Below are 12,955 nucleotides of genomic sequence, written 5' to 3'. Positions count from 1 at the left end.
ATTTTGAGACCTGTGAGTTAGCCACCTGAATTTTATAAATTACACGTGTAATCAGTGATTAGGCTCTTCACTTTTTACCATATAAACATCAATTAAAAAAAAAATAAAGAGGTATTCAGTCTTCTGTATAATCAACAGAAATCTTTGACTTGATTATTTCGAAGTTGCTCACACAAATGTCATGTTGCCTTAATCAGTGACTCAAAATATTTTTAGTAGGATAACATGCTTAGATAATACAATACTTCATATGACACTAACACACCATTTTAGAACTGCTGATGAAATGGAGAAGTCTTAACAAATGTTTACTCTAAAGCCACATGCTGACAGCAGTTAGAAATCATTGCTAAAGAGCTCACTCAGCAATATTCACATTACAGTTATTTTAATAGTTTGAAGTGAATTCTTAACCAAGAGCAAGGATAGCAGTTATGAATTACATTTACACAAGAGATTCCAATGTCAGAGGTATTCAAGAAACCCATATATCTAAAAAAGAAAACATATATGCCTTGTTTTCCTCAGTCTATAGTTATAACAAAAACGTCTGTTTTCTTCTCTCTCTTGCTTTTCTCTCATTACAGCTTCAGGGAGAGATTCTTAAAGGAAATATTATCAGAAGGAAAACAGTTAAGTCAGTTTTCCATTTCATTTAATTCACTTATTTCTATGACAGGAAGCTAGTTCTTCAATTAAGCCAAGAAGAAATTTAAACACTGCACATAAGCCAGCTAATTCTCAAGAGTTGTCCTGAGTTCCAGCTAATATCATCTATGAAAACATTTACCACTGGAAAACAATCTCAACTATACATATTGCGATAGGGTCAGGCCAGATGGCTATAAGAGAATGGTCGAAGGTAGATACCTTAGTTCCAGGTTAAGCAGGTCCCTTGTTCCTGGCAGGGACTATTCCAGAACACTCAGGAATTTTCTAGAACTAATTAAGGCAGGCTAACTAGGACACCTGTAGTTAATTGGGAACCTGCTAGAATTAATTAAAGCTAATCAGGACACCTGGTTTAAAAAGGCTCTCACTCCAGTTACTGAGCTGCGTAAGGAGCTGGGAGTGAGAGGACATGCTCCTCAAGGACTGAGGAGTACAATCATTAACAGACATCAGGAGGAAGGTCCTGTGGTGAGGAAAAAGAAGGCGTTGGGAGGAGGCCATGGGGAAGTAGCCCAGGAAGTTGTAGCTGTTGTGCAGCTGTTCCAGAAGACAGCTGCAGTCCAGAGGGCCCTGGGCTGGAACCTGGGGTAGAGGGCAGGCCCGGGTTCCCCCCAAACCTCCCAACTCCTGATCCAACACAGAGGTTCCAACAGAGGGGAAGGTCTCTGGACTGTTCCTCGACCCACATGGTGGATCAGCAGAAACTGCTGGGATTCTTCTTACTCTTTTTCCTCATACTGGCCAGTGATGAGGTTATCTAAGTGAACAGCAGGTTTGAGCCACAAAAGTGGGCAAACTGAGGGCTACTGTGAATCTCTGAGGCAAGCAAAATCCTCCAGTAAGTGCAGGACTCACCAAGGTAGAGGAGGAACTTTATCACAATATAAAATGATGGAGTCTAAATTAGCTGTTACCACTCAAGAAAGAGAGCTTGGAGTCACTGTGGATGATTCTCTGAAAACATCCTCTGAATGTGCAGCGGCAGTCAAAAAAGCTAACAGAATGTTGGGAATCATTAAGAAAGGGATAGCTAGTAAGACCAAAAATATCATATTGCCTCTATATAAATCCATGGAACGCCCACATTTTGAATACTGTGTGCAGATGTGGTTGCCCCATCTCAAAAAAGATGAATTGGGAAAAGGTTCAGAAAAGGACAACAAAAATTATGAGGGGCCTGGAACAGCTTCCATATGAGGAGAGATTAATAAAACTGAGACTTTTCAGCTTGGAAAAGAGCTGACTAAAGGGGGATATGATAGAGGTCTATAAAATCAGGCTGGTGTGCAGAAAGTAAATAAGTGTTATTTATTCCCTCTCATAACACAAGAACTAGGGGCCACCAAATGAAATTAATAAGCAGTAGGTTTAAAACAAATAAAAGGAAGTATTTCTTCACACAACGCACAGTCAACCTTTGGAACTCTTTGCCAGAGGACATTGTGAAGGCCAAAACTATAAACAAGGTTCAAAAAAGAACTAGATAAATTCATGGATGATAGGTCCATCAATGGCTATTAGCCAGCATGGGCAGGGATGGTATCCCTAGCCTCTTTTGCCAGAAGATGAGAATAGGTGACAGGGGATGGATCACTTGATAATTACCTGTTCTGTTCATTCCCTCTGCGGTACCTGGCATGGGCCACTATTGGATGACAGGATACTGGGCAAGATGGACCTTTGGTCTGACCCAGAATGACCATTCTTATTGTCTTATGAAAAAAATTTAGCTTACCTATCACAGAATCGGTCAGTCACTGGGAAGTGGGCCATTCCAGGACTCACCTCAAGGTTCCTCGCCACAATCCTGAACAACTTAAACAACCTTCCCACATCCTGCCTTCCATCACACCCACATAAAATAGTCATCCTCCTCCAATGTTCCCTCTAATTTTTTCCATCCACGTGCAGAATGAATTTTGCTGTGTGCACCATATCGAGGTATGTGCGGATGTGTGCCACCAGCAGAAACAAAAAACTTAGCTATAATATATATTTTTAAAAAATTACCATAGGGATAATTACTCCTGCCAGGACAGGTTAGGCATTTTAGAACTCACTACTCAAACAATTAAATTTAAGTGTAAGAGAAATAAAAATTATGAAATGCACAGAGTCAATTAATTAAAAGAACACACTTTGAAAGAAGTATCAAGATGTAACAACAATAACAATACAAGTGTGTGTTGGGAGGTGAGTGAGATAGACATACTGTGTCTCTGTGAGTGTGAGGGGGGAGGGAAAGAGAGAAAGAGGTGTGTGTGAGAGTGAGCGAGAGAGACACATACAGTGTGTGTGTGAGACAGACATACTGTGTGTGAGAGAGACAGACAGACATGCATTGCCCCTTTAAATATGCTGCCCTTTTAAGTAGATTGCCACTCACCAGGCTGAAGCCTGCTTGTTCAGACAAAGCAGCAGCTGCCAGCAAGCTCTCTCTGTCCCACTCCTAAGACCTGTCATGTCCTGACCCCCAGCTCTGTGGAGATGGGGTACGGGGTGTGGTGACATCCTGACATCAGCACCCTCTTCCTACTCCCCAACTCTGGGACAGCAAGAAGGAGGTTCCCAGGAGCGGTTGGCCAGGGGCTCCAATGCAGAGGGCAGGAGCAGCGCAGCAGTGGATGGAAAGGCACCTTGAAGTGTGTGGCACTTGACAGACTGCTGAACGGCCCCGCAGCTTAGAGGGAACTTAGCCCTCATCCATATCACACATTTACACCAAGGGGATTCCCTGGTGGGGATACCTATCTTTAGAAAAATCTTGCTTTATGATTAAAAGGGAAAAGGAAAATTAGGGTTGTCCCCGCCTCCCTCCCCAAAAATTTACTTCTGGGGTGCTTTATAATCAGTTTGTAAACTGCTCTGAGGTTTCCTTCTTGAAATTAGCATGCTTCAGTCAGAGTTCTGACACAGAAATAAAACAGACACTAGACTGAGGAATCCTATAACTCTCAAAGGCAACTTTGTAGAGAATGAGAAGTTTATTGATGTGGAAACTGTGAAAAGTAAAAACTACTTTTTCATAAGTAATTATTATATGAATGCTAAATATATCTAGCACAGTACATGTCCTACAAACTACCTACAGGATAGACTGAAAGGGCTTCCAAACATCTTTCTTAGGACAACCAGCTACACATGTATTTGCTAAACTTTCCTGAATAGTTACTTACAGATTGATCTGGGAGTTTAAGTTAAGAATTTAGAATGCTATGTAAGCTTATCTAGACACAAAGAAACCACCACCACAGGATTCAGATAAATATTGTAGCAGTAATATTATATTGTAGCCATCCAATAAAATATTATTTCCTTACAAAAATAAACAAGAAAGCTAAATACAAACAGGTTAATTTAATAACATTACAATTATAATGAATCAATAGAAAATAAGGACTTAAAATGTAAAGGTATTCTATACCCAAAATTTACACTGAAAGTTTTCTGCTGTAATTTGGTAACCTGTTTGCTCTATGGTGTTGAGACAAAATTGGTGCATCAAACCTGTATTTAACCTGAAAACTAACAAAATAATTTAAGTCTAAAGAAAAGAACCCTCATAATTATTTGAATTAATTAATTTTAGTTGTAATTTCCCATCATTTTGAGTGCCTGTGAAACATATAGTATGGCAGCATTAATATTACAGAACATATTAACTTCTCTTCTTACAGCATATAAGAACCACTAATAATTATATAAAAAGGCAAAGTAAAATGTTACAATAATAACTTGTATATACCTGGTTTGAACTTTAACCCAATCACCAATTCTCACATCCTTTCAACCTAACTGATTCACATATCCACCAGCCTACCCCCACAAGCTCACTCACCTGTTTACCAAGACACCCAGTAAGAACAATCCCAGGGTCTGTTCCACTATATTGCTGTCTGACCATCACCACTTTATCACCAAAACACTTCTGTCAGCTGCTAATACCCAACCTCCAATGGCTAAGAGAATATTCTTTATTACTTCTCCTTTATCCAGAATGGGAGAAAGAAACTTGTACTACATCCTTGACTTACACAATTATGTTTCTCTTCCAGTCAACTGTTATCCATGCACTATCTTGCTTTTCTTCTCAGTTTTTTCTCAGATTCTCACTAGAAGGACAAAGTAGGCGAGGCAATATCTTTTATTAAGAGACAAACTTTCTCTTTCACCAATAGAAGTTGGTCCAATAAAAGATATTACCTCACTCACAGCCCTGCTAAGGACCTAACGTCACTTATACTGGTACTGGATCACTTCACTGAGAAGTTCACCAGAGTCCAGGATGCTGGATTCTAGGCACTGGACTCGGTCGACATGGATGGATCCAGAGATCTGAATATGCACTGAGCCACTCTTAGTTCTCTAGGCCATGATGCCAAAATTTTGGTGCCAGCACCAAGACTTAAGCACCAAAATTAGTAAGACCAGTCCAGATCTGTGGATTCTGGTACTGTGAAGGTGCCAGAACCTTGGTACCGAATTATGTCAATCCAGCCAGAGCCATATCTAAGAGACTGAGACCACGGTACTGAATTAGATCAATATGGAGGAATCCGGGGTCTAGGTGCCAGGTTGATGGTTTAAGAATCTTGGAAGTGACTCTGTCAGCCAATTAAGACTGAGGACTTGAATAATATGTAAGCCAGACACAGAGATACTTAGTCTAGAACATGGCCAGACTTAGCTGACCAGGGCTGAGGAATCTCCTTTAGCAGTAGGAAACCCATAGTGACAATTTAATTAAAAACAAAAAGTCCTAAAAGAGCAGAAGAAAAGCTCTGAGAAAAGAAGCGAGCATGCTGCATGTGACCCAAACTCACAACCTCTTTGGCAGTTAAGAAGGAACTGAGGGACAGTTGTTTACCTTTGAAATCCTCCACATGGGGAGAAAGAGGAAGAAGAAAGTGGCTGCAGAGGACACTGGGTCACCCAGTGCCAGGGAACACCAAGCTCACATGTGGGAATATGCAGAGGCTACTCAAAGAATATAATGTATAGTACTGAGAAGTAGATTAAAGGTCAAACAGTCCATATACTTTGCAAGTCCTCTGGAGAGCTATGGAGAACACTGATATTTACAGTAATTATTCAAAACATAGTATATAATTCTTTTAGTGACTGGATGACAGATTTAAAACAACTGATTTAAAATAACTAATAAAAATAACCTCTTCTGGCCACAGCAATAATTCCTGATGTGGTATCCCACTTTGTATCAGTTTCTGAATGACTTTCTAAATGTCTCAGAATTTTAATTCTGAACAGTAATTAATTTTTATTAACTTATTTACAATTCTATCTTGCTTTTCCTATCCCTCTCTAATAACTGTCCTCTTGACTGTTCCATTTACGGTTTACACCAATGGTTTAACAGACATCCAGTACCTTCCCTCTGGAGACTGAATGTTTCTCTGCTCCTAGCCTTATTAGCTCAGCACCTTTCATCTACAATTAATTCAAAGGCTATATTTCTGAGATGACAGAGCATTAGAAAGCCAAATCACACAGAACTTCTTCTGAAATGTAACAGTGATAAAACAGAAGTTCTTGCAAAGAATGCTATGTATCCAAAAGACACATCTAGATCTGTCAAAGAAATGTAGTACAAATTTTATTAAGTAAACGAACAAGACATATATTAAACATTTGTCTGGGTGTACTAGACTGAACATGCTGTCTTATAAAATACTTACTTTGAAAGAAACTGTACCATAGCCCATACACCACCATACATTAGCCCTTTAATGAGCCACGAATCAACATCTAAGTCTGCTATAAACCCAACCAGCCAAATAACTAGGAATGGAGTTCCTAGCATCACCTTCTGACGAAATTCCTGCACAGAAACAAATATTTCAGAAAGCAATTTACAGTTCTTGTAGGAAATGGTTACACAATTAACTAAAACAGTAATAACAACTCATTTAAGTCTAAGAGCCTTAGTATGGTAAGGGAGAAAAAAAAGCTACTTTTCTAAAAGTATTTTTCTTCTTTTTAGCATGCTCATACTATGCAAGCAATTTCTTTCCTAAATGGAAACAAGAGATTTCCTATTAAAAGATGCCTTGATTTCTCATCTAGCATCAGTGATTAGTCAAACAATTTTCATGTATAAAATGCTGTTATATTCAATTAGACTAGTAAGAATTCATAATTCATAATTTTTTAATAAATCAAGTAACACGGTTGATCTCTGTAGACAGCTGCCAATTTGAACAACTCAAGTATGTTTTACACACTAAGAAAAACAAATACAAATGCCAAAAATGCAAGTAGGTTGGAAGTTAGAGATGAATTAAGAAAGTAATTTATTTAAAACATGGAAGTTTGTAAAATCATTTGCAGCATTGCATACTGAAATCTAGTTACGAGTAGATTGATAAATAAGGGGAAAAAGCAACTACAGTAAAGTGGAGTGGAAAATGGCTAAAAATAGTACCATGAGGTTTCACATTTGTCTTTTAATGACCTTCATATCAAAAGTGCTAAAATTAGAACTAAAAAGATTTTATACTTACTATAGCTGCAAACTCACTCTGGGATATAAAGTCAAGTTATGTTCTTTCCAACTAGCACATTATCTCCAGTAACCTTTACCAAACTAAAATATATTTTATATGTAGCACAGGAGCTACTGAGATGTATAGCTCTATACATCTTGAGGTAAACATTCTCCAGCTGGAATTTAGTTAACAATTCTGCTGATCATGCTCGAGTGAGAACAAAATCCAGCTCACTATCCTTACCCTAGAGCAGGGGTGGGCAAACTTTTTGGGCAGAGGGCCACATGTGGGTGAGGAAATTGTATGCAGGGCCAGGGCAGGGGGTTTGGGTGTGGGAGGGAGGCCAGGGTATGGGAGGAGCCCAGGGCAAGGGATTGGGGAGAGTAGGTGTGTGGGCTGTATGAGGGGGCTGAGGACATCGGGGTGCAGAGTGCAGGAGGGGGCTTAGGGCAGGGGGTTGGGGTGCACAGGGTGCAGCAGGGGGCTCTGGGCAGGGGGTTGGGGTGCAGGAGGGATGCGGGGTGTACGAGGGGACTCAGGGCAGAGAGTTGGGGTGCAGGATGGGTGCTCGGTGCACAGGGGGCTTAGGACAGGGAGTTGGGGGACAGATGGGGTTTGGGTTCCAGGGTGGCAGCAGCACGCACGGAGTCAGGGCAGGCTTCCTGCATGCCTGCCCTGTCCTCGGCCCCACACCGCCTCAGGAAGTGCCACAGCCCCAGGGGGAGGGGGACTGGAGGGCTCCACGTGTGCTGCCCTTGCCACACCTCTAGGTACCTCCCCTGAAGGTCCCATTGGCCACGGTTCCCTGTTCCCGGCCAATGGGAACTACAGGGGGCGGTGCCTGGAGGCAAGGGCCCAGTGGCCGCAGGGACGTTGGGCCAGCCTCTGCTGAGAGTGGCATGGGGCCCGCGGTGCCACAAGTGACAATCACACGGGCCAGATCCAAAGCACTGAGGGGCTGGATCCAGCCCACAGGCCACAGTTTGCCCACTCCTGTCCTGTAATGTATTCCATCCATTCTCCCTCTGAAAGATTTTAAGTCAGTAAACACCACTCAGCTCAGGTCATGTGTAGTGCTCCAACACTTTTCCTGTGCACAGATTTAAAAAATGAGCCTAGGTTCTAAACTGTCATTCCCTAGATAACAAAAGATTAAAATGTCATTAGCCCACCAGGCCAGTGCACTATAAACCATTTTTAAAAGAGGTTCATTTTTGTAGAAAATGGATGTTTTTGTTCAATTGAGCTGCTTATTTTTAAAGCTGACAGATGAATTGCTTATCCATCAAACTAGTACCACTGCCAAGATTAAATATTCTAATTAGGATTCTACCTTAAAATCAAATAAAAAGCCTTTGAGAACTAGGGAGCTTCATATGCCACCATTATATTATTGCGGTCAGCCTCCATGTTGCTTCACTTTGTCATATAACACTCACCAGCAGTTACACAGGAGAGCAAAGTTTAGGAAATAGCCTGAAATTTCAATTATCTGAGAGTGACTGAATATCAGATTTGTTAAAGTATCTTGGTTCTCCATAGGAAGAGTACTGCACTGCTCCTAAGGCACTTTCCCTGCTGCTCAGTCAGTGAAATAGCATTGTCGTTGACCACTGGAAAAAACTACAAGGTTGCTATGGCAGTGATATAGAAGATAGACAGAAGACAATACGAGATAATCCCAGAACTGAAACATGGGAAAAAGTTCTTGTTATTATCTATCTGCACAAGCTCTCCTGCCATGCCGGCCACTGTAGTATTGGAAGCACCGTTTTTTTTAAAGGGAGGAATATGCCAAAAATATGGTTTTACATGAAAAACGTGCTGTTTTTTCTCACCTTATCAGCCTTTAGCTTTCTGAGAAAGGATGGATTGTCATATCCCTTTGCCTGTCTTGCCTCCTGTAAGTGGTTGATCATCCAAACATTTTTTCTCTGTTTTGCCAAATCAAGTGGTGATTCTCCCTGCCAGGAGTTGGAAAAATGGGAGAATTTTAATTTAAAAATAAAAAGTACTCAGAACAGTTTTACTTTTAAAATAGAAAATCACACATATAAAATTATCATCATACTGAAAAGATATTAAATAATATTCTGGTATTATTTCACTCCGATGCTTACTTTAACACCAAATAGGTCATTCATTCTCTCCAGTCTTTTTCTTTTTACTTCCCTTATAACTGCATGACTGATGAACACAATGCTAAATCCATGCTCATGACATAATTTCTATGCCTCAAATGTGGCAACAACTGTTGCCTTTAGGGATCCTCTGGCATAACAAATCTGTGTTTAAATGTCCTGAACACTCAGTCCCCTTATCTGTGTTTCCCCTTCAACTATTGACAGGCAGCAGAAACTAAACCAAAATATATGCATTTGTTGCCCATTGGATCATGGAAACTCTCCACTGCATACGATTACTCCTCTATCTCAAGGAAGACATCACCATCAGAAGTCACCAGTGCTACAATTTGTTTTCTGTGAGAAAAGTTTTTTACAATTTAAATGTTAGTAGGTCAGCCCCAGCCTTTGTGGTCCTGGGAAGAAAATGGAAAAGGACAAAAAGTATATTGATTGCTAGCATCCAGTTTATCCTACCATTATGAGGTCCCTATACTTGGCTTGTGTCACGTTCTTCACTTATCTTGAAGGGTCCCAAGGCAGCAATGGCATTGTTTTAGTTTCTCTCTCACTGCACACTCAGGAGCAGAGTTAGAGAGAGAGAGAGAACTAAATGGATTTCCATTCAGAGATTGACATCTGTTTTCTACTCCAAGAAAAAGAGCTAAGTGAAAATTCATGACTAGGGTCTGATGTTATAACGGAGGCAAGAGACAACCAATTGCAGGTACCTCCAGCTCCAGTTTCGCATTTGACTCCTCCTTTCTTCTATTGGAGTTAACTCCCCTCCTAAACAAAGCATTCATGGAGGCTTGAAAAATAGCTGAATCCTCCATCACTCGGCCATGCCTAAAAAAAAATGAGACAGGCACCAGAAACTGAAGTTACCCAGAAAGGGCAAAGTGTACCAGCAACTGAGGAGGAGATTTTCAAAGGCATGTAGGACAGTCACCTAACTACCACTGAAAGTCAATTGGAGTTGGGCACCTAACTTCCATTTGAGCCTTTGAAAGTCTCATCCTGAGTCTCCGTTAAGGGATTAAGGAGTACATAATGGAAACCCTGAAGTGGATTTTTGTGGCTCCTCTGGAGAATTTCCTTCCACTTTCTATGTATGAGGTGTTGAGCCAGTCTAGCCCATCAGAAAACTTACACCAAAAGTTATCCTTATCCTTATTGTTATTCAACCAGAGCATTAAAATATAGGTTAAACTAGCTCAACTCTCTGAAGAAACAGAAAAGTTTGGGGACCAACCATGGTGAATACCCTGTCTAGTCACAGATCTACTAGTTTCTTGGATCACTAATTTCTGGAAAACCCTGAGTCACTAATTTTTTGGTGTCATTTTACGTATCCAAACTATAAAAATTACCTGTGGACAAGTAATCCCCTCTAGGAGTTCTTCTCCTAAGTAAATCCTGCGGTTGCCTCAGGGTCCAGCTGAGCATCCCTTCCACTAGAGGACCATATGACACCTAGTGACTGCCTAGATAAAAAGATTGCAGGAGCTTTAAAGAAATCTTTTGACTATATTTCTAATCAACTGGCCATTTTAGTGTATTCCTTTTATTAATATGGAGGCATGACTGATTTATTAAATATATTTTAATATTTATAATCAACATCAGGGATCTCAATTCTAGTCTATCAATACACCTATCTCTGTGCCAGCAAGTAATAACTATTTAGTTTGATGTGTTTCATCATGTGCGATCTTAATGATCAGAAGCAAATAACAGCCTAAGGGCACATTAATGGGATATTCATAGTCAAGCCTTTAAAAGACATGATTTCTCAGAGCAAGAGAACACATCAAGGATCCACTCTAAGATTCACTAGTAGATTCAGTTAATTCCTGTTTCAGTAAATGCTCTCCTTATTTTAGAAATTCATGATTAGATAGCATAATTATTATTTTCATTCTTCCTTTGGAAATGGAAGACATCACAAGTACTCAAGATTTCCACTGATTTGTTCTAACTGACGAAATAGTTCCCTCATTTATGAGACTGCCCCCGTTCGTTCAATAAATTATGGATAAAAATACTGGATAACTGTGAGAGAATCATCATAACATGGAGTTACTGCCTAAGATTCAGTCTCTTCTCTCAGTAATGAAAGTCATTCCATCTCCATTCCAATCCAATCCTCAAAGGCAAAGAATATGATCTTACCACCAGGAAGAGTTATTTATCTTCTTATTTTTATTGTCAAAAAAAAAAAGTCGAAACTGACAACTCCATATTAATAAAATTAGAACTGGAAAATTGATGCTATGATATCAATCCAGGATACTGTCTAGTGTCATCAGATCTCCAAGATGTGTCTTCATGTTTCTAAGGGATGGTCTACACTTGGGGTGGGGTGAGGTGTCGATGTAAGATACGCAACTTTAGCTACGGGAATAGCGTAGCTGAAGATGACATATCTTATTTCGACTTACCTCCCATCCTCATGGCACGGGATCGATGGTTGCAGCTCCCCTGTTGACTCTGCTTCCACCTCTCGCCCTGGTGGAGTTCCTGAGTTGATGGGAGCGTGATTGGGGATCGATTCATCGCATCTAGAAGAGATGCGATAAATCGATCCCCGATAGATAGATCGCTAACCACTGATCTCATGGATAGTGTGGACATACCCTAAATATCAAGCTGATCAGATTCATTCTAGAAGCTTTTCCATTTCAGTATAGCACACTGATTTTTTTTCCTATTGCCTCTTAATCATTAACCAAAATACTGGAGGTAATCTTTCTGTTCAAAATAAAACCAGTGCCTTACTTGGATGACTGGTTCTGACCTGGGTCAACTCCCTCGAAGAAGCTTAGAGGGTAGTGTGATGTCATTTACTAACATTTTTAGTGCCTGGAGCTGACTGCAAACTTTTCAAAAAGCTTGAGCTCACTTGTCACATTTCATTCTCTAATTAATTGGGAAATAAGATGGGTTTTCCATCCAGAGGATTCAAGAAATAATTAAGCTAAACAATATTTTCAGTCAATTAAAGAAGCTCTCTGAGGAAAGGACTTTACTAGGCAGGGTTATGGATATGTCCAAATCACCATCTGTTCCACATCAACAGTTATGAATTGACAAAAGGTCTGAAGAAAAATCAAAATCTGATTTACGGACAATTAGCTAAAGTCAGAGCATTAGTCAACAGAAAAAGTGGAAACAAGTGGAGGCTGTCTGTGGACAAATTTTCTTCTATTATGGATAGCATCAACTTAGTTTAAACCTACATTTCTAAAAAAAATTTTATTTTGAAAATGTTCCTGTAACAGAGGGTACGTCTACACTACGGGATTATTCCGATTTTACATAAACCAGTTTTATAAAACAGATTGTATAAAGTCGAGTGCACGCGGCCACACTAAGCACATTAATTCGGTGGTGTGCGTCCATGGTCCGAGGCTAGCGTCGATTTCCGAAGCGTTGCACTGTGGGTAGCTATTCCATAGCTATCCCATAGTTTCCGCAGTCTCCTCCGCCTCTTAGAATTCTGGGTTGAGAGCCCAGTGGCTGATGGGGAAAAAATCATTGTCATGGGTGGTTTTGGGTAAATGTTGTCACTCATTCCTTCCTTTGGGAAAGCAACGGCAGACAATCATTTCACGCCCTTTTTCCCTGGATTGCCCTGGCAGACGCCATAGC

The 12,955-nt window shown here is 40.3% G+C and overlaps 1 protein-coding gene across 1 annotated transcript in view; it reads right to left on the bottom strand.

Annotated features, from left to right (window-relative positions):
• ZDHHC17 (zDHHC palmitoyltransferase 17) overlaps positions 1-12,955 on the bottom strand; it is a 134,212-nt gene that overhangs the window by 49,547 nt on the left and 71,710 nt on the right. Inside the window, exons 8-9 of the mRNA XM_032805454.2 lie at positions 9,017-9,142; positions 6,369-6,511 (exon numbers count right to left, since the gene is read on the bottom strand). Of these exons, the coding sequence (XP_032661345.2) occupies positions 6,369-6,511; positions 9,017-9,142 (269 nt within the window). The remainder of the gene's footprint in view (positions 1-6,368; positions 6,512-9,016; positions 9,143-12,955) is intronic.

Source organism: Chelonoidis abingdonii, chromosome 1, assembly GCF_003597395.2.
Source record: "Chelonoidis abingdonii isolate Lonesome George chromosome 1, CheloAbing_2.0, whole genome shotgun sequence".
NCBI lineage: Eukaryota > Metazoa > Chordata > Testudines > Testudinidae > Chelonoidis > Chelonoidis abingdonii.
The sequence above is the reverse complement of the archived record's forward strand: the minus strand, read 5'-3'. Positions and strand labels throughout refer to the sequence as shown.